At 43.6% G+C, this 21,681-nt stretch overlaps 2 protein-coding genes across 3 annotated transcripts; one reads left to right on the top strand and one right to left on the bottom strand.

Annotated features, from left to right (window-relative positions):
* The first annotated feature begins 208 nt into the window (after positions 1-208).
* On the top strand, positions 209-9,886 carry LOC310742385 (estradiol 17-beta-dehydrogenase 11-like). Of its 2 annotated transcripts, XR_014538453.1 has the most exons (8): positions 209-497; positions 637-744; positions 4,436-4,567; positions 5,887-5,993; positions 7,702-7,839; positions 8,543-8,659; positions 8,964-9,198; positions 9,637-9,886. XR_014538453.1 is itself a non-coding variant. In XM_083571814.1 (7 exons), exons 1-7 carry the CDS (start codon positions 288-290, stop codon positions 9,052-9,054), a joined length of 903 nt encoding a protein of 300 aa, XP_083427940.1. In that variant the 5' UTR covers positions 244-287; the 3' UTR covers positions 9,055-9,886. The 2 variants fall into 2 exon arrangements, 1 of the variants encoding a protein (XP_083427940.1); XM_083571814.1 differs by having other exon boundaries at positions 244-497; positions 8,964-9,886.
* Positions 9,887-11,326: 1,440 nt separating this feature from the next.
* Positions 11,327-20,230, bottom strand: HSD17B11 (hydroxysteroid 17-beta dehydrogenase 11). The gene is made up of 7 exons (XM_083571815.1): positions 19,976-20,230; positions 16,496-16,603; positions 16,123-16,254; positions 13,961-14,067; positions 12,630-12,767; positions 11,758-11,874; positions 11,327-11,581 (listed from the first exon to the last, which is right to left on the bottom strand). The coding sequence occupies exons 1-7, from the start codon at positions 20,183-20,185 to the stop codon at positions 11,491-11,493; spliced, it is 903 nt and encodes a 300-aa protein (XP_083427941.1). The 5' UTR covers positions 20,186-20,230; the 3' UTR covers positions 11,327-11,490.
* Between the last annotated feature and the right edge of the window lie 1,451 nt (positions 20,231-21,681).

The following is a 21,681-nucleotide window of genomic DNA, read 5'->3' as shown; positions in this document are numbered from 1 at the left end:
ATTTCTACTTCCACTTCCAGCTAGCCTAGCCAAGGAGACCAGGGACTTGTGGCTGTTCCCATGGGATGGGGGGGTTGAGGCTGTTCAGTGGGGTGTCAATTAGGCAGGCATAAATCTGCAAAATGTTCGCATGGAAAGCCAGATCTTTGGAGCATTGCATCAGGAGCGTTGAGGGTAGCTGCGTGGCCATTTGGAACCTAGCCAGGATGTCAGTTTCTGATTAATAAATAACAGTGCGCACACAGGTGTGCATTGGTCTCAGTGTGCAGAACTTTTCTCAAAAGAAGATGCATCTTTTGCTCGAGATCCCTGTGTTTTTTCTTGTAGTCCTCTACTCCTATTTAGAGGCTCTTGTCAAGCTTTTCATTCCCGTGAAGGAAAAACGTGTCAGCGGACAAATTGTTCTGATCACTGGATCCGGCCATGGGCTTGGGAGAGCCACTGCTTATGAATTTGCGAGGCGTCAATGCAAGTTAGTTCTGTGGGATATCAACAAGGTATGATTGCGTTATTGCTAGGATTAGAGCTGGGTTAGTCTACACTGACTGGACCTTTTTCAATAGCATCCTCTAAAAGAATTCTAACTGGTTTTTGAGGCCCTTTCCCAGAGAGCTTTCAATCCCTTTCCATTTCTAGAATGGCGTTGAAGAAACTGCTGAAGAATGCAGGAGGCTGGGAGTCACAGCACATGCTTTTGTGGTGGACTGTAGCAAGAAAGAGGACATCTACAGCGCTGCAGAGAAGGTGAGCCTTCAGATTCCCCCATAGGCTTCCCCAACCTGCTATGATGCCAGTATCCTAAAGTTCAGCTCCTGCCAACCTAGCAGTTCGAAAGCATGCCAGTGCAAGTAGATAAATAGGTACCACTGCGGTGGGAAGGTAAATGGCGTTTCCATATGCTCTGGTTTCTGTCACTGTGTTCCATTGCTCCAGAAGTGGTTTAGTCATGCTGGCCACATGACCCAGAAAGCTGTCTGTGGACAAACGCCGGCTCCCTCGGCCTGAAAGCGAGATGAGCGCCACAACCCCATAGTCACTTTTGAATGGACTTAACTGGCCAGGGGTCCTTTACCTTTTTACCTAAAGTTCAGCAAATTATTAAATATTGCTATTTGTTATTTATATAATATCGCTATTTGTGCACACCCTCCTCTTCCTCCTTTGGCGATCACTCGTAGCCGAGTAAGATTGTCTTCAATAAACACGGTTTTAACAATGAGTCCGTAAGTGACTGTGGAGGCCAATTCTGGATCCACATGTCCTTTCACAGTGGGGACATTGGTTTCCAGGCGGGAGTTGATCGCGGTGTGGATTTGCCAAGTGTGCCTTCCTCTTAGCACACTTCTCCCTTGCATCCTGAGTTTGAGTGTCTTTGTTAAAGGCTGTTCTCCAACTGGAGCATTCACAGGCTAGTGTTTCCCAGTTGTCAGTGTTTATACTACATTTTTAAAGATTTGCCTTGAGACAGTCTTTAAACCTCTTTTGTTGACCACCAGCATTACGCTTTCCCTTTTTAAGTTTGGAGAGTAGAGTAGTTGCTTTGGAAGACGATCATCAGGCATCCACAAAACATGACCAGTCCAACGAAGTTGGTGTTGAAGAATCATTGCTTCAGCACTGGTGATCTTTGCTTCTGCCAGTACACTGATATTAGTTCGCCTGTCTTCCCATGAACAGGAATGGTAGGAGTGGTAAGTCACTGTCAAAGATCACTGAAATGGAGGCCTTGATAATGCCACTACTAGGGTTTTGCCAACAGCATCAGCTAACTACACTTTTTAGTGATAGCTGATCCATGGCCATTTGATGTACCTTTGGGGACTATTAATTTGGTGTGTATTTATTATTGGTTGGTTAACATGCAGGCCTGTCATTTCTTTCACTGGACTGTATTTGAATGGTAATGGTTTTCATTTCATATTATTGCTAGCTGATGAAGATTTATCATTGAAACAGTTCATTATCCTGAAAGATCTTTGACCTTTGACCTTTGACAGTGACCTACCACTCCCACCATTCCTGTTCATGGAACATTTATTTGATTCTTATTAGTTTGTGATTCCATGCACATATTATACGTCTTCTGTTTATGAATTTTGAAACAGTATAGTGTTTTAAAAATATTGTCTGTATATTATTAGCTGACTTGTTGCTTGTTGTTGTTTAGAGGGTTCTGATTTGCAACACACGGGATTTTCTTTGTTGTTGTTGTTTAGTCGTTTAGTCGTGTCTGACTCTTCGTGGCCCCATGGACCAGAGCACACCAGGCACTCCTGTCTTCCACTGCCTCCTGCAGTTTGGTCAGACTCATGTTTGTAGCTTCGAGAACACTGTCCAACCATCTCGTCCTCTGTCGTCCCCTTCTCCTTGTGCCCTCCATCCTTCCCAACATCAGATTCTTTTCCAAGGAGTCTTCTCTTCTCATGAGGTGGCCAAAGTATTGGAGCCTCAGCTTCAGGATCTGTCCTTCCAGTGAACACTCAGGGCTAATTTCCTTAAGAATGGATGCGCTTGATCTTCTTGCAGTCCATGGGTCTCTCAAGAGTCTCCTCCAGCACCATAATTCAAAAGCATCAATTCTTCGGCGATCAGCCTTCTTTATGGTCCAGCTTCTTTATGGGATTTTCTTTGGGTTATACCAAGTCAGATCACTGGTCTTTCTAGTTCAGTATTCTCCACAATGATTGGGAGTAGTTCTCCAGAGTTTTGAGCAGGAACCTTTCCCAGCCCTCCCTGGAATTGTTAAGGATTGAGCCTGAGACCTTCTGAGGTGTTACACATATCTAGGCTTCATTATCAGCTTAGCAGCAGGAATGCTTGGGAAATTGTCGGTTGCGTGCCAAAGACTTAAAGGAAAACATGCCTATAGCTTCTTGTGCAAGATAGTTTCTCATTCTCATTCCATTTGTTTTATATGAAGTAAGCAGTGTTGCAAAGAGAGGTGTCTGTTGCTCATTGGCAGATAGCCATATTGCAGAGATATATTCAGTGGAGATTTGTGCATTAGGTCTCCCAGGGCAATGCAGCAGTAAAAAATTAAAATATTTTTTAAAGTCCTGCACTATCTCAAAACCGTACTCTTTCTCCTACCATCAAATCCTTCCACTTCACCTGAGAGAGACCCGTGGAGACATTTCTGTCCCTCTCCTCTTCTCCGGAGAATCAGCCCTCTGCACTGCTCAGACTGGAAGTCCTTCCCTGGTGGAGAGTTCTGGAGAGCTCAAAAATCTTGTTCCTAGTTTTGTGAAACTTTGTTTGCTCCTAATAAATGCATTGCCCTTTTTAATCATCATCATAATCTTATTTGTATGTTGCCTTTCCATAGTGAAAACCACGCACAAGGCAGCTTACATGAAAAGATTTACATAAATACAATGAAAGTAGCAAAAAACATTTAAGAAAACACAGCACAAAGAACACAACCAAACTGAACAATTTCCACATAAATCATAAGATCTAACCCCCCCCCAAAAAACAATAACAGCAAAAAAAAATATAAAAAATCCAACAACCCCACCCTGAAACAATACCCTGGCCAAAGAGTCTGTTCAACAGCCTCAGCTTTTGTAGCTGGAGTCAGTCTGGAACCCTCCCTCCCAGGCCAGGTGGGAAAAGGCCTGAAAGGCAGGGAGCAGGTCTTCCCGGATTTACAGCCAAGATGGAATAATAAATGGAATAAAAACAGCCAATAATGAAAATAATGGACCAACTGGACTTCTTATGCTATTTGTTTTAGTTAGGGGTTCAGGGCAAGATCCTGTCAAAGTTAAGCTCTTTCCTGCCCTATTGACTTTAATGGGGGGAGAAATTTAACAATTAAAAATTGCTTTATGCTGCAATCTAGTACCCACCTGCCTGGGAGCAAGCCTTATTGAACTCAGTAGGATTTCATTCGGGGTAGACATGCATAGAATGGCACTGTTAGGACTTCATTAACCCACTCAGCAGGGTCAATGACAAAGGTGAGTCATGCAAACCTACCTGTCCATACTCACTGGCGATAGCAAAATGAATATGAGAAATTCAAGAAAGTTGCCATCCTGGCACATATGCTTGTGGAGATTGAGGCACAGGATCATCCTAAATTTCTGTATAAAATTTGAATGTGCTTATTTATATGTGCAGTATAGATGCCCCCGGGAAAGGAAGGCATTGAGCAGCTGCTAAAGGTGTTCTGTGCTGACACTGTGCTTTGCAGTGTGTGCAACCACCCTATAAGCAAACTAATTTTTAAAAAAAGTTTCTAGAGGGAGGGGCTAGGCAATACAGAGCTTGCCACAAAAGACTCGGGGGCTCATGCCCTAAAACCCTAATCTAACCTCCTGTAATCTGTAATTTTATTATTATTATTATTTGCATTTATTCATTCCATACATCATAAAATGTCTCAGAGCAGCTAAACACCTCTGCCCTTTATTACTCCCTTTCTTTAAAGGTGAGAAAGGAGATTGGTGATGTGGACATCTTGATGAACAACGCCGGGGTGATCTCCCCAACAGATGTGCTGTCAACTGAGGATCAAGCCATTCAAAAAATGTTTGAAGTCAACATCCTTGCTCACTACTGGGTAATAAAGAATCATTAAGCAAAGCCCTGTTGCAAGAACAGCCCTATGAGCACATCGTTGTGTAATGGGAGGTACTGACAATGATTGCCATGATCTCCTGCAGCTTTCAGGCAACCTACTGGCCTCCAGATTATTTGAATGACAAGCTTTCATGGTAGTCCTGGCAGGGGCTGATGGGAGTTGTAGTTCAAAACATTTGGAAGGTGCCATGCTGGCAAAAGGGCGGACTACTCTCTGACATGGATAATATTGGAGCGTTCCCATGAGTGCCACAGGGCAGGTTGGTGTTATGTTGTTGGAAAGGGCGATCAACTCCCCCGCCCCCCAGTTATATTTTATTAAATTTTCGAAAACAATCACATACTACACTACAATACATAATATTTTTTTCTTTTCTTTTGCCAACTTCCCACTCCGATTTCCATCATCTGATGTGACATTACACCTGAATGAAAAGATGCAGCGTGGTTCAGCGCTGTTTTATTAGCACAGTACAGCACTATTTCGTTTTTATTTCTGCATCTGGTTTTCAAATTTATACCATAAATTGTTCTGCTCATCCTATGGATTGAAGAAGTGCGATATTAAATAATGCATGTACATAAAGAACTAGGGTCCCTGCTCCTTGCCCCTCCCCACTGCAATAGCCACTTGCACTTGGAAGATGGGAGAGTGGAACCTACGCGACTGCATTGGCCCCTAGGGAATAAAACCCACTTCAGAATAAATAAAGGAAACTAAGAACAAACAAACCTGAAACAACAACAGCAGAGTTGGTACAACAGTCGCTACTGTTTTACTAAATGGCTGACTTCTATGGAAAGTTACCAGGGCCCTCTTACTCATAGGTGCTAGAGCTGCAGGGCACCCGGGTGCTGGGCTCTCAGGGGCGCCAGGCCTAGAGTCCGGGGCCGAGATTTGGAGTCCGGGGATTGGGAAGAGCCGACAGCCGCTGCCGAGTGGAGCAGAGCCCATTGGAGCACCGCAGCTCTTCTGCGGGTGAGCGAGCGCTGAGGCAGCTGGCTGGTTCTGCCTTCCTGTGTGCCTGGGATTGGTGGGCCGTTGAGAGGCCCGCCCAGTGCATGCTGCTCACACGAGGGGCCCGGCTTCACTCAGTCGCCACTGCCGCTGCCGTCTCAGGCTCCTCTGTTGCTGCTGAGGTGGCCGTCCTAAGGTGGACCTCGCTGGCCCGTCCTAAGGTCAACAACTCTGGGCAAGCTGGGGGCGGGGAAGGTTGCTGGGCGAATCTTTGCACCCCAGCACCACATATGCTTAAGACAGCCCTGAAAGTTATTCCCCCTTTCTTTTTAAACTTTCAGACCGCAAAAGCATTTCTACCGACCATGATGAAGAACAACCACGGCCATATCATCACCGTGGCTTCTGCTGGGGGACACATAGTGGCTCCATTCCTCGTGGCTTATTGGTGCGTATATAGGAGAGACATTTCCCCATCAGCAGAAATAAAAGAAGTCATAAAATAATACCCTACTCTTATTAAATTTGTGAGTAAATTTACCTGTATTGGTTTTATTTACCCAACAACTGATTTTATATGGAATCTTACCCTTTGAGAAATGCAGCTTATAGGAAGAATACTTTGGATGGGATTCAGCTTCTTCTTCCTCCCCTCTCCCAGTGTGCACCCCAGAAATGTTTTCTCGAGGGTCCCCCAGCTATCTGGAGAACATTCTGAGTGTGTGTGAGGAGCAGCCACAGAGAGGACGGGGTGTGTGTGTGTTCTGTTGTGCAAGTGGACATTTGCCGCACAAGCAGAATGGCAGTTCCCGTTCTAAATGCAGCTCCTGCTCCTGTTTCGGAAGCTGCATCCATGGATTCCCAATGGTGTGGTGCCATTTTCTGGGAGCATGAAAGTATGTGGTGTGGAAGGCAAGGGTTCAAAAGTTCTGGAATTCAGGCAGAAGCTCTTTGGACTACATCACAAGTGTCCACCCAATGCCAATACATACTTGAAGTCCATGAGCTTGCGATTCTTAATTTATATACTGTTTCTTGGACCAGAGGTCCTCACTTTGGTGAACAGTACATTGATGCCACCAAAGATACAATGAAAGTACCATGAAATGCAATAAGCCAATCATCCATCAAAATTACGATACATGTAAGACAGCGGAATCACAGCATTGGGCAGGGGTGGGGAAATTGTGACCTTCCACATGTTGCTGGACTCCCAACTCCCATCAGTCCTGGTCAGCATGGTCAATATAGTGAGGGATGATGGGAGTTGCAGTCCAGCAACAGTTGACGCACCACCATTTCTCGATCCCTGATGCAGTAGGAGAAGAATAAAATAATTCTCTCCCAAACTAACGGATTACAGAGTGCTCTCACCATTTCTACATCCCACATGCTTAGGAGCTAGAAACCTGAACCCAGTCAACAAGAGATCACCATGACCATAGTCATCTTACTTTAACCAGAGGAACTGAGTGGTGCTCGATTGCTAACCTAAAGCTAATTCTCATGACCCTGGGATTGCTGAGTGGGCGAAGATTTCACTGAATATCCAAATCCCAGTTGGCCAAAATGTGCTTCCAGTAGCTAAACAGCAACTGAGTGGCAAAAGCACATGCATGCATTATAAAATCCACATGTGGGAGTAAATATACGAACTATTTGAGAAATAATTGTAATGAACAGATCACACTAGTAGGATTGCAAGAAGTTTTGTAAGGATGATTATTTGAAATATTGCAAGAAAGACTATGAGGAGAACTATTACTTAATGATAATAAAGAGTAATAGAGAAATTAAGAAATGCAGAATAAGCGATAAAGAACAGAAAATCATCAGAGGTGTTGACGGAAGTCTAAAATATTGTATATGACAAGAAGTTATGTTATATGATTGTTGGAGATGATATGTTAAAAAAACTAATAAAAATGTCTTTTAAAAAAATATAAAATTAGCATGTTGAGAGGAAGCTTATAAGTCTACTCTAGAACGAATACAATTACTCCATACATGTAGGTCTGAGGTTAGTGAGGGCCGACAGCTCTAAAAACAGCTGCATGTTGTCCCTGAATATTTGCGATGTTTCATGTGAGATTTGTATTGTGCAGAAGGCAATCATGATCATCCAGCCACTAAGCTATGTCCGAAATTTATCGTAGCTCGTCCAAATTCGCTGCGGTTGGGCTTCACCGAGCTCTGACAGAAGAGCTGTCTGCATTGAAGAAAGACGGGGTCAAGACTTCATGCATCTGCCCTATGTTTATAAATTCTGACTTCGTCAAAAATCCATCTTCAAGGTACTGAATAGGAAAGGTGTGACACTGACATTCAGAAAAATCCATTGTTAAAAGTGCCCTTTTGTAGTGCCAGTCATTTAGTCCTTCCTTTCCTTTTGTTCCATCTATTGTTGTGTCCCAGATGTCTGTTTTTATTGAACATTCATGATGGTTTGTGCTATTTTGGTGGTCATACACGATATCACTTTCAACGCTCTTTGTGCCTGCAAAAGTTTCAGGGGGTCATACTGCTTCATTTCCAACAGTAACTTCCTGCTGAAATCCTGTAACTTTTCATGCCACAGATTATATTGGTGGCATGGCTTGGTTTTTTTGTCGTGCTTTCCAGACAGCAATAACGTGGTAGGTGGTATTGGGGAAGCGTCGCAGGACAACAAATAAAGCAAATTAAATCCACCACTAACACACTTTTATAGCATCAGAGAGCATGTTGCAGAATATTGCTGCAATAAAATAACAGTCTGGAGTGGCCCAGCCTCTTTTTAAAATAATCTGAGTTTCCATTTAGATTCATTTCAGGTCGTTCAGTTAAAAGAAATCCTCCCCTACCTTCTCTTGTGTTTTGGCTTCATTTACCTGTGCTCCAGGCCTATCATGTGAGCATCATCTCATTGCCTGATTTTTGTACTGGTTGCAAGTTCCAAGCCTTGACCTTGCAAAGAATATGCAAATAGAATGTTGCTTTTTTCCTCTCCAACTTCAGATTAATGCCTCCATTGGAGCCTGAAGAAGTTGCAAGTCAAGCAATGAAGGGAATTCTAACCAATGAGAGCATGATTTTCATCCCACGATTTCTGAAAGTCAGTGTCATGCTGGATAGGCAAGTATGCTGAAAAATTAAAGCCAACTGCTAAATGTATTTTTTTTAAAAACAAAACACAAAAACCAAAACCACTTTTGGCCTAATTCATGTGTCTGTTGCTTTCAGAGTGTTACTTCCAGGTAGACAAATGACAGGGAACATATAGGTCTTCACATGTTGTTAGACTATAACCTCAGTCATCCCTTACCATTGCTGTGCTGGCCACAGCTGATGGGAGTCAAAGTCCAACATTTAGAAAGTTGCAGGATGCCCAACATTGAAACAGGTAGTCAAAACTAATATATCTTCCTCTTTTCTCCAGGTTCCTTCCAGCTCGTGGAGCTAAAGCTTTGTGGAAGCTGAATAAACTTAAATTTGATTTTACCATTGGATACAAGGACAAGGAAAACTAAGGGGATGGGATTCCTGTTTTTAATCGCTTTTAACTCTTTGAAGCTTTAATTCTGGATAAAACCTAATCTGTTAGAAAACCTATCATACACCTTCTCCTTGTCGCAAGTAGCTCCATCAACCTATCTATGTATGAATGGCATGCAGTGGCGTAGCGTGGGGGGTGCAGGGGGGGCCGGCCGCACCGGGCGCAACATCTGGGGGTGGCGCGCGCTCGCACTCGCAGCTCTCTGCCCCTACCTGGCTCACTCACTCTCTCTCACTGCAGTGCTGGCTGTGCGAATCCGATCCGAGCCGCCGGGTCACCGCCCACTGTGGAGGGGGTGGGTGCCAGGCGTGCGGTGTGGAGAGAGAGCGAGGGACTATCTGGGGGAGGGACAGTGCAGCGGCCGCCCAGCGCAGCACTGAGGGCGGGAGAGAACCACACCAGACCAGCCCAGGCAGCAGCAAGAAGAAGCTGGCAGCGGCGGCAGGTTAGGGGTTAGGGGGCACAAATTACTTGCCTTGCCCCGGGTTAGGGGGCGCAAATTACTTGCCTTGCCCCGGCTGCTGACAACCCACGCTACGCCGCTGATGGCATGGAGAAATCAACTTTTCCTTGCAACTGAAATGATGTCTTCCTATCTCTTAAGAATGGTGTAATCCAGAGTTAAGTTTCCTCCCTCTCTAAACAAAGAAATAATAATGTTTTGTTTCATGAAACGAATGAAGCCTCTAACTCAGTTCTTTCAGGGAGAAATGCAAAATGTCATTGGACGGTGGATGAGGCATTTACAACTTTCCCTCTTGAAGTATGAAATAATGCAGCAGAACCCAATAAACATGAGTGTGAAATATGGTTTTTCTACTGTGTGATCATGGATGTAATGTTGGTGGGAGACAGGGAAGGATGTCTCCTTCATACTTTACAAACTCTGCTCGGAGATATCAGGATCAAACAACATTGATAGCATGAATATTTATGAGTGCCCACATTTTTTCACTCATGTGATCCTTTGTTTTGTGCCTGGAAAATGCATGTCACAATGGCAAGTAATTTAGTATTTCCTGCTGAGTGTCTACAGACAGATTACATGAAGCGTATCTGGCTGATTTTACCCATTCCTGGATGTTTCTCTCCCATCGAAACCAACCTTTGCCACTAGTATTACCATTAGCATGGCGTCAGTCATTGCCCCTGTAATTACTGCCTTTATCAGTGAATCGTACTTTCTACTTGCATGTCAAGTTCATATTGCCCTGCCATTGCTTAATTAATTCTATGGCATTGCCAGCTAAACATCTGATATACAGAGATATCATGATTTGTGAAATAAGGGTGGAACTATGTAGAGTTGAACAGTAGGGCCGGGCAATATCTGGTTTTCAACATCATGATATATCACCTGCTAAACATCACGATAGACTTGTATATCACAATGTCAGAAATAAGGATGGAGCTATGTAGAAGCATTGGCTGGCTTCACAGTTTTCCCCACATTGTGATTTTTGCATAGTGTACACACACACACAAACACACACACACACACCATGATTCACAATATATTGCCAGGTCAAAAATTATGAAACCAATATCACAATATGGATTTCAAACCAGTTTTGGATGATATATTGATATATCGCCCAGCCCTTGTGGAGACATGGCAATAGCAAAGCCTGGATAGCTCAGCTGGTGCTGGTAACGCCAAGGTTGCAGGTTCGATCCCTGTGTAGGACAGCTGCATTGCAGCTGGTTGGACTAGATGATCCTCAGGGTCCTCTTGTTGTTTAGTCGTGTCCGACTCTTCATGACCCCATGGACCAGAGCACGCCAGGCACTCCTGTCTTCCACTGCCTCCCGCAGTTTGCTCAAACTCATGCTGGTAGCTTCGAGAACACTGTCCAACCATCTCGCCCTCTGTCGTCCCCTTCTCCTTGTGCCCTCCATCTTTCCCCTTCTCCTTGTGCCCTCCATCTTTCCCAGCATCAGGGTCCTCTACAATTCTATAATTCTATGGCAGTGGTGCTGCTGCTGCTTACTGCAAGGGAGAGAGGCAAGGGAACTGCAAGGGGGAGCTGCACAGGCACACCGCCAGTGGAACTGGCTCTGCCAGTACACCCACACGGTCACAAACTTTCTACCAGCTCATCGTTCTTCCTCCTCAAAAGCAGCAAGGAGCTTCTAGGGCTGCATCGCTGCATCTCTGCCTTAATGGATGAGCTTCTCCCTTAAGGTGGCATATAAACGTAAAGAATGGAAGAAAGTACGTGATTGCAACATACCAGGAAGCAGTATACTCGCCAAGATATTGCACTTTTAATATATTTGGTATGGGAAGTTCAGGGGATTCCATCTGCAGGTTACAGACAAGGTGTTACATAATTTACTCATTGCCTGGCATTAATCAGACACCTGAATAATGGATTAATATACACCCCAAGTGAAGGCATCTCTTAATCTAATGTTCTTTTCCCTTGCTTCCAACAACTGCATCGAATTTCACGTTTGTGAACTTGTTCAAAGCCACCAAGGCACGCTCGGGTAAGATTCTGCAAAGAAAATAGAAGCATCAAGTTACAACCGTCACAGAAGCTCAGAATTCTTTTAGATCCAGGTACTTTGATTGCTTGCCTTTTGTTGATGTTGTTTTGACCACAAGGCATGTTTTTAACCCAAATAACAACTCGGAAGTTCATTGCTCCTCTCCTACGTGCACCCCACATACCTTTCCAGCAGCAGGCGGAATTTCACAAACGAAGGAACGAAAATCATGTTTTGATTGCAAAGAATTCCATTGATGAGTTTCTTCGCAACTACGTCAGGCTCCAGAATAGGCGACAACCTGCGGTTAAAAGAAAACACTCACTAAAATGTTGCCAGAAACATGGACATGCGGCAATTTGAGATTAGCTGTAGCAACATTGTTATAATCATTGCCAGAATGTTTCTTAAATGTTGTTAACTCTCTGCAAGCCCTCCAAAGGTCTACAGTGGTACCTCAGGTTAAGTACTTAATTCGTTCCGGAGGGCCATACTTAACCTGAAACTGTTCTTAACCTGAAGCACCACTTTAGCTAATGGGGCCTCCCGCTGCCGCCACGCCGCCAGAGCATGATTTCTGTTCTCATCCTGAAGCAAAGTTCTTAACCTGAAGCACTATTTCTGGGTTAGCGGAGTCTGTAACCTGAAGCGTATGTAACCCGAGGAGCACTGCAATGGTTTCCTTTGTTGCTAGCCCATGAAATTAATCCCATGATGTCAGTGACCGACAGGACCCTGAAGAGCGTGGGGTGGAGGCAGGGGACCAGGAAAGTGATCTAGGAGAAGGAACCAGTGATTTATGGGGTTTGATGCCACCTGCGAGGCAGGAGCCAGGGGTGGGGGGAGTCAGCGCAGTCTGAGACAGAGGAAGTCGTACTACATGTGGTGGTGGAAGAATAAGAAGCTGTTCAGCCAACAGATATGTCAGTAGACTATGGTGACCATATTTTTTTCAATGAATCCGCGGACTATTATACATGTTTTTCTTGAACAGGAGCAGCTGTTTCAAAAGGAGATTTATTTTTAAAAAAGGAAAAGAGCCTTCTCATAACTTACCTTGATCTTGGATTTTTAATAAAGCCAGTGTTAATAAACACTGGGCAAAGGCATGAAGTTTTTATCCCATCCTTTCCCAAAGCAGACAATTCTTGAGTCAGACTTTTGTGAAACCCAACAGCAGCAAACTTGCTTGAGCTAAGGGGAAGAGGAGATTTGGGAGATCTTTGAAAACATTTCTTAGCTATTATTATTATTAATTTATTAATCACCGTCTATACAACCATTTCAAGATGTTGTACAATAAAAGCAGAAAAAAACAGTTAATAGCACACACAAAACAGCTGATACATTTAATACAACTTCTAAAAAAATGACACTCATAGCAAAGACCTATTTGTCCACCTGAGAAAGTCCTGAAAATACGTTTTGACAAGAAACTCCACTGTATTCAGTGGGACTGACTTCTGAGCAGGGATTTGGATCAGTGTTCTGTACCATTCAGAAGAAAAATGTGTCCAGCTGTGGGCGCCTAGAATCAAAGAGTTTTAAGGGATCCCAAATGTCATCTAGTCCAGCCCCCCTGCAATGCAGGAATATCTCAATGCCTGTGACATCTCAACAGGGATACTATTCCACAGAACAGAGGCAGTCATACTAAAAGCCCTGCTACTGTAGAGATATTTGGAACTTGCCACAGAAATCTTCCCACTGGACATTGATTGGGTATGTAAGGGATAAGGCAGTCTCTCAGGTAACCCGGTCCCGAGCTGTAAAGGACCTTATCTATTAGTACTAACACCATGAACTTGACCCAGTAGCAGATTGATATACATTACCCAATGTATGTGCAATATGCAAGCTTTCAAAATATAGCCACTATCAATGAATTGCTAAGACAGATAACACTAGAGAATTAGTAACAAACTTACAGAAAATAAATCACTTATAATTGACCAAAGTTCTTCACAACACTTAAACTGATTTTAGTGGGTTTACCCTGAATATGCCTTTGTTGGATATCACCCACAAGGAAAGACATAGTGATAACAGCAAGAACCTTTATTGAACTACAGAACTGGACAACAGGGGCAAAGCAACTGCTTATATACATTTCTGAAGGCCTAGGCCACTCCCACTCCCAACGTGACTGGCTGGCTAAACTTCCAAGCTGCGAATCATAAGTCAGAGTTTAAGGGCCAATGGCAGAGGCCCAAATCTTGAAATGTCCTGTGATTGGATATCATGTATCGAATCAGAACACAGGGGCTGAGAATCCTTAGTCCAGACTCAAGCTCAGGCAAACACAGACCACTGAAGACATAACAATTTTATTCTAGACTAATCGGAGCATTTGTTGGTATGAACAGAAAGGTTTCTATTACACTCACCAATAAGATACCAGAAAAGGGACTGTCAGATGCCCACCAGCTGATGCAACAGTGACAATATGGCCATGGTTCTTTGTCATCATTGCTGGCAGGAATGCTTTTGTTGTCTTGAAGTTTGAAAAGAAGGGGGAAGACATTGTTAGATTCCCACATATCTAGTATTTCCTTTTGCTATATTGTTGTTGTTTAGTCATTTAGTCGTGTCCGACTCTCCGTGACCCCATGGACCAGAGCACACCAGGCACTCCTGTCTTCTTTGCTATATTACTATTCGTTTATATGCTGCTTTTTGGCCTAAAGAGCATATTATCACAAGTGAAATATTCAATAAAAATGCAACAGAAATCAAACAAATATTTCAACGCCCCCCCAACCCACAAATACCCCGTAATCACGCTGGATGTGAGTTCATGAACCACATTCACACTTTACCTAGAGTGCCATGTCTTGCTTGGAAGACAAGTTCACCACTCCGTCCACAAACAAACCTGTTCAGGTTTACTCCCACACCCCATCAGCTGCCCCAGTTTCTAAGCTAGAAGCAAGCTCATCCACAACCATTTGCCCATGGTGAGTTTCTGCACCCTTGTCACACCCTGATGGAGTGCCTCAAACAGAACTTCCCTATTGGGGCTGGCCAGCAGTGGCACACCACCATCAGACGCTATGAATCTGACATGGCAAGAAAAGAAAAGGAAGGAAGCATCTTCATTCACTTTGCTGGAGACGCTCTATGACATTAACCTCAAGGGTGATGAGGACCAAATAGGAGCTACGCTGAAATATACTCAGAGTCGCAAAGTGATTTCATGCTCTTTATTCAGCTCATAGTGGTGAGGAGGAATGAATCAAAGTCCCCTCAAAGTATCTGCTTTATATACATTATTTACACAATGGGCTGCACATGATTGGCTAATTCCGGAATTCTACTGTAAGCCAATCAGGTTGTGGATTCACTTTTATCTGGAGCATGATTGGGTGGTTCCTGCCAACCAATCATACTGCTGCCTTGTTCTAGGACCAATCAGACTGCTGCATTCTGAATCCTATTGTTCTAGGACCAATCAGACTGCTGCCTTTTGGATCCTATTGTTCTAGGACCAATCAGACTGCTGCAGTTTGGATCCTATTCAACTCAGTACATAACATACGCTGACCGCCCAAGGTCTTTATAGAATCAAAGAACTGTAGAGTTGGAAAAGATCAAGAGTCTCGTGCTCTACCAGCTGAACTATCCCAACTGTCTATGAAGAATGAATTTTAAACCAGGGCAATGGCTACTTCCTTGCATGCCCTGCTTTCAAGGCATTTTCTGCCTAGGGTTTTTGGGGTGGAGGAGACAGTCATTCCCCCTAAAACAGTTTGCTTTTGAAAATATGTTTGCTTTTGGGAAAAGGGGTGTAAGCTTAATGATTTTGACGACCAGCTCAGCAGCGGCCTCCAAACAAATTGATTCCCTCCCTGGAAATCAGCTTAAGTTATGGCAAAGTGTGTATCAACCATAATATTTAGCATGTAAATGATATAAGTGGATTGGTCATGGTTTAGTCTGGATTATCAGGTATAACTTTTGCAGTGTATTAGTACTTTTTAATGTATTAGGCTGGCCTCGACCAGAGCCAGGGCTTTTTCGGCCGTGGCCCTGATCTGGTGGAACACTCTGTCATAAGAAACTAGGGCCCTGTGGGACTTGACATCTTTCTGCAGGGCTTGCAAGATGGAGCTGTTCCACCAGGCCTTTGGCCAAGGCACAGTCTGACCCCCTGTCTCCTTCTGTAATCCTCACAGAACTCTAGCCATTAATTTGATTCTGAACTGATTTTAGAATGTATTTTAATTAATTGTGTGATTTTATGTACACTCTGCTATTTTTACTTGCTGTTAGCCACCGCTCTGAGCCCGGCTTTAGCCGGCGAGGGCGGGATATAAACAATATTATTATTATTATTATTATTATTATTATTATTATTATTATTATTATCAGCAGCAGTGCTTTTTCGGGCAGGGACGCAGGGGTTAACATACCCCTAAACATTTTGTGAATCTACATTTAGCCTCATTGAGGGGCAGTATTTCAATATGAGTAGGACAATGAGAATACCCTTAAACATTTTTTTTAATAGAGAAAAAGCACCGATTAGCAGTACCCTAACAATATTTACCCAGTGATGAGCGAGCACGTTGACCTCAAAGGTTTTCTGTATTTGCTTGTCCTGGGTGGAAAGGAGATCTGCTGTTGCTATCACACCGGCATTATTCACTAAAATACTGACATCTCCTATGTCTCTTTTCACCTTTAAAATGTGACAAACGAGAAGAGCAGCCGGGATTAGATTTACAGTCACAGAATCCATAGGCAGGCAATACCTTTATTATAGGACTAAACAAAATATCACAAAATAGTGAGGAAGCCTTTGAGTACGCCAGAGTTCTTCAGACTGGATATAACATAAAGGGGAGGGGGATGAGAGGAAGGGGGGGGGCACACAAAAACAAACAAACAAACAAACAAACGTTATCGCTTTCAGGTCTCACCTTCTCTGCAGCACTGTAGATTTCCTCTCTGACGCTGCAGTCCACAACAGAGGCATGAACTGTGGCTCCCAGATTTCTGCACTCTTCAGCTGTTTCCTCAACGGCATGCTATGCCATGCAGAAAGGGAGAAAAATGGCTCATTTCCTTGCATTCCGTACATAACTGAGTGTCTAGCTAGGATCTGGGAGACCAGAATTCAAAGGCCCACTTAGCCCATGAGATGACCTTGGGCCAGTCACTGCCTTTCAGGGGCAAAATCATGTACACCATGGCCCGGGGGCCGGATCCGGCCCAATCGCCTTCTAAATCCGGCCCGCGGATGGTCCAGGAATCTGTGTGTTTTTACATGAGTAGAATGTGTCCTTTTATTTAAAATGCATCTCTGGGTTATTTGTGGGGCATAGGAATTCATTCATTTCCCCCCCCTTCAAAATATAGTCTGACCCCCCCCCAAGGTCTGAGGGACAGTGGACCGCCCCCCTGCTGAAAAAGTTTGCTGACCCCTGAGGTACGCCATCACAGAGGGAAGGTGGTATATACGGAATACTACATAAGTTAACTAAATACAGAAGGGAAAGGTTTAAAACGGGGCCAGGAAACCTGTGGCCTTCCAGATCAACAACGCCCATCATTCCTGGCCATTGGCCAAGCTATCTGGGGATGATAGGAAGTGGAGTCCAACGGCAGCTGTGAGGGGCACAGGTTCCTCACCTATGATTTATTAAGAGCAGGGTCTTAGCCCAAGAACCTATCCAAATACACAACCTCAGAATACACAACATAGCAAAGAGAAGAGCATATTCAGAGTGCTTTCCCTTTAGTATCAAGTGACCACACTTCGTCCATGCACATCTGAACTTAGAGGTCTCCCACATTGCCACTAGCCGTAGAGTACAAAAATCACACCTGGCTCCTTCCATCTTGTGCATATTATTATTATTACAGTGGTTGTTGTTGTTTAGTCGTTTAGTCGTGTCCGACTCTTCGTGACCCCATGGACCAGAGCACGCCAGGCACTCCTGTCTTCCACTGCCTCCCTATTATTACAGTGGTACCTCGGGTTTATTAATTCGTTCCGGAGGTCCGTACTTAACCTGAAACTGTTCTTAACCTGAAACACCACTTTAGCTAATGGGGCCTCCTGCTGCTGCCGCGCCGCCAGAGCACGATTTCTGTTCTCATCCTGAAGCAAAGTTCTTAACCTGAAGCACTATTTCTGGGTTAGCGGAGTATGTAACCTGAAGCATATGTAACCTGAGGTACCACTGTATTAAGTGTTAAGTTGTGGGTGAACATATCAGATGACACAGCTCTTGTTTATTCACAGGCCCAGAACAGAACTGAACTGAAGGGCTCAGTCAGCCTGCTTATATAGAGCTCCAGTACCACGTTACTGTAACAACTTTCTAAAACTATCCAATCACTGAATGTCACTTTCGATCCTTCATTTGCATAACTATCTACCATATCCCCCTGCTGGCCCAGGGTGAGAACTTCAGTACATAATAGTATTATTAACATTATTATTATTATTAAATTTGTATACTGCCCTACATCTGAGGTCCACTTAGACCTATGACAGGGGCTGGTATACTGGCCCTGTCTCTGTCCTCCAGGTGGGGATAGCTTGACCACTCCGATAAAACCCAGGAATTGATCACTCAGTTTTCAGATTAGGGTTTTGGTTGATGCACATAGAAATAGGCTCCATTTGGATGGGCCATTCCCACATGGATGGCAGAGATAGGCCCAGCCTCTTGCCAGGCACCTGGGTCTGTCAAGCCTCCATTTTAATTTCCCACATGCCTCACTCATGCCTAACTAGACCAGCCTGGGCAAGCGTGTATCTTTATTTTATTTATTTACTTGTAGTGTTTATATCCTATCTGTCATCTGCAACAGGAGAAAAAGAAAACAAAAACCCAGCTACACAACTCTGATTATCTGCCAATTTGCTCCCCCTCTCACTCTATTCAAAACATGTCTGACAACTGACAAGGGGATAGTATTCAAATATTTCACCTTCAAACCTTTTCACTAATGAGAACGAGGGCTTTGTTGCCAGCACTGCATCCGCAGAGTCAGAAACTTTATAGTGAACATAAATCCAAACCATTTTAAGACATAAAAGAAAAAGTGGCTCAACTCCCAACTTGCCTTTTTAAATCATCTATTTCCCACAGTGCTTCTTGTTAAAGAAAGGGAGGTGTCTGATGCATGGTTGACCTATGAAGAAATATCTCAGGACCACAATACCGGAAGGACCACCTTTTTCCATATGAATCTATTCTGAGGCCCTCCTTCATGTGCCTCCTCCTCGAGAGGTCCGGAGGGTGGCAACATGAGAACGGGGCCTTCTCTGCAGTGGCTCCCCATCTGTGGAATGCTCTCCCCAGGGAAGTTCACCTGGTGCCTTCATTATACACCATTAGGCGCCAGGCAAAAATGTACCTTTTTAACCCGAGGTTTGGTCGATCTGATTGACATCCTATGCCCTTTTAAAATGTGGCTCTTTTTTTGGATGTGTGTGTGTGTGTTATTGGGTTGTTGTTTCTATTCTGATTATACATGGTTTTTATGTTGATCTTTTCTGTGAACTGCCCTGAGACCTCTGGGTCTAGGGCGGTATGTAAATTCAATAAATAATAACAAAACAACAACAACAAGAAGAATAATCTGCCCAATGTTGCAAAAGAGTATTGAGAGCTGCCATTGTAGGCATGCTTAACTTGAAGATAAAAACCACCGAAGACAGCATAAAGATGCACATGTTTATGCTACATGTTTACTCTTTCATCTTCCCACAGAAAGATCAGAAGCTACCACTATGCAAAGCAAACATGGAGTTCAGCCCTAGGCATATTTGCGTGCCAAGGCCCTGTGGCTGCCTCGTTCCCAGAAAGGTAACTAACTAGACAGTACACAGTGTTTAGTTTTATGGGATTAAATAGGGCCACAACTTTGTTGGTTACAGATGTGTAGGTTTAGGCCATAGGCATTGAGGTAAGTCACTGCAAATATCACTCCAGCCCATCTGCTGGAAGTATCTCCAAGAGTGAAGCCAACCTATGACCCATGTCAAATCAGGGCATCCCCCAAGTGGTTGCCTTCGGAGGAGTGGAAAGGCCCTAGCCCCCATCTGGGCATCGGACAGGAGCCATCCCTTCCGGATCCGTTTAACAGGATACCCTTACCTGTCAAAAGGGTGGCAGGGAACGATCCAGCCTGCCATACACCAATCCTAGGAGCATCCCCATGGCCTGCCCGCAAATCCGCCTGCCGCAGAAGGGCAAACGGACTTAATGAAGGAGCACAGTACATCCCACTGAAGTCAATGGAGTTTCTTTCCAGGAAAACATGAGGAGGACTGACTGCAAATGATTCTAAGAACCCAGGAAGCCTGCTAGCCATTATTTCCACACACCAGCATTTACCATTCCCATTCGTTATAGGGTTTCAAAGGGGGAGCTGTTTGATACCTTGTTTAGATCCCAGAGCACCAGTTTGCTCTGCCGTCTGGCAAATTCATAGGCGGTGAGTCTTCCGATGCCGTGTCCCGCTCCAGTGATAAGCACAATCTCACCACTGACAGATTTTCTTTTCGCAGGAATAACAAGTTTCACACAAGCTTCCAGGTACGAATAGATTATAATGCCTAAGAGGCGCAGGAGTTCCAGTATGAGATTCATTTTAATTCCTCCTCCTCGTCTGTGACTTAGCTGACAGCTGGGAGGACTTTGTAATACAACAGGCTATTTATTTACTAAGCTCTGTGTGTGTGTGTGTCTGTGTGTGTGTGTGTGTGTGTGTGTGTGTGTGTGTGTTTAATAGTGATGAACAAGGGGGGGGGGAACCGCACCCAGTTGCTTATAAGGATCCAATTTTTATATTAGCAATTAACCAGTGTGATGATATATTGCACACTATTGTAAGCAAACCTGCTCGTGAAACTAGATTGCAGATGGTCACAGATCTTAGTTGTTTGTGGGTTTTATATTTAGTTGTGTAATAATAATAATAAAAATTATTTATACCCTGCCCTCCCCAGCCAAGACCGGGCTCAGGGCGGCTAACACCAGGGATAAAAGACAATTGATTAAAATACAACTTAAAAACAAGATTAAAATACAACATTAAAATGCAGCCTCATTTCAGCGTTCAGGGCACCATACATGGTTCTCCCTTTCCTCAATTTCCTCTCACAACAATGCTGTGAAGTTGGCTAGGCTGAGAAATAGTGACTGAACCTTGGTCTACAGAGGCAGAAATCCTCTCTATATTTGCCTCACTTTCACTCACTTGTGTTCACGATGCCACAGTTGTTGTTGTTGTTTTTAAAAAACCCTTTTTAACAATGTCATCTCAAAGGTTGCAGAACTATTTGCAGTTCTGCAGCACTTTTCAACATACAAATTACTTTGAAAATTACCTAATGCATTGTACTTTTTTTACACCCTTACCACATGGCTTAATATATAAACTGAGATCAGCATGTATGTATGTGTGCCACTTTCTTGCAGGTTACTGAAGAAACAAAGTATTGTGGCGGTGGCTCAGCTTACAGAGAAGCTCAAAGGTCCAAAGGAAAGTACATGAAAGTGTTTCTTTGTCCTCCAGGGAGCTCAAGGCACCATGCATGGTTCTCCCCCTGGGGTAGTCGCTACCTTTTTTTTTTTTGCAAATTAAGTTTTTATTGATTTTCAGTAAACTTACATACATTCATAAATACACATATATAGCTTACATATTTAACTTAGGCTCTATCGTTCCTCTGAGTTCCCTCCATTTCTTTGGTAAGTATCAAATAAAATTCTAATGTCACGTACTTTATATATCATATTATCAACTACACGCTGTAAGAGTTATTCCAACCCTACCAGTGTCTTCAGAGATTTACAATTGTTTCTTATATACATCAAATATTTACTCCAATTTTCTTGAAACTTCTGCTTGTCCTGATCTCTTAATTTTCCTGATAGTCTGGCCTGTTCTGCGTAGTGCATCATTTTAACCTGCCAGTCCATTATATTCGGTATTATGTCTGTTTTCCAATTCTGAGCTAACATATTTCTGGCTGCTGTCGTGGCATATAGAAAGAGGTTTTTATCTTTTTTTTTTTTTAATTTCCTTTCCAATCAATCCCAGTAGAAAAGCTTCAGGTCTTTTTGGGAAAGTATATTTAAAG

Source organism: Podarcis filfolensis, assembly GCF_964270895.1.
Source record: "Podarcis filfolensis genome assembly, chromosome: 9".
Classification (NCBI taxonomy): domain Eukaryota; kingdom Metazoa; phylum Chordata; class Lepidosauria; order Squamata; family Lacertidae; genus Podarcis; species Podarcis filfolensis.
This window is presented reverse-complemented; position numbering and strand designations above follow the sequence as displayed.

Excerpts from the sequence above, each read along its gene's own strand:
- LOC310742385 (XM_083571814.1), top strand. The coding sequence starts at position 288 with ATGCATCTTTTGCTCGAGATCCCTGTGTTTTTTCTTGTAGTCCTCTAC. Across the intron at positions 4,568-5,886 it reads ACATCCTTGCTCACTACTGG|ACCGCAAAAGCATTTCTACC; the intron begins GTAATAAAGAAT and ends TTAAACTTTCAG. Across the intron at positions 7,840-8,542 it reads GTCAAAAATCCATCTTCAAG|ATTAATGCCTCCATTGGAGC; the intron begins GTACTGAATAGG and ends CTCCAACTTCAG.
- HSD17B11 (XM_083571815.1), bottom strand. The coding sequence starts at position 20,185 with ATGAATCTCATACTGGAACTCCTGCGCCTCTTAGGCATTATAATCTAT. Across the intron at positions 16,604-19,975 it reads TGCTCTGGGATCTAAACAAG|CATGCCGTTGAGGAAACAGC; the intron begins GTATCAAACAGC and ends TGCATGGCATAG. Across the intron at positions 11,875-12,629 it reads ATTAAAAATCCAAGATCAAG|GTTGTCGCCTATTCTGGAGC; the intron begins GTAAGTTATGAG and ends TTTTAACCGCAG.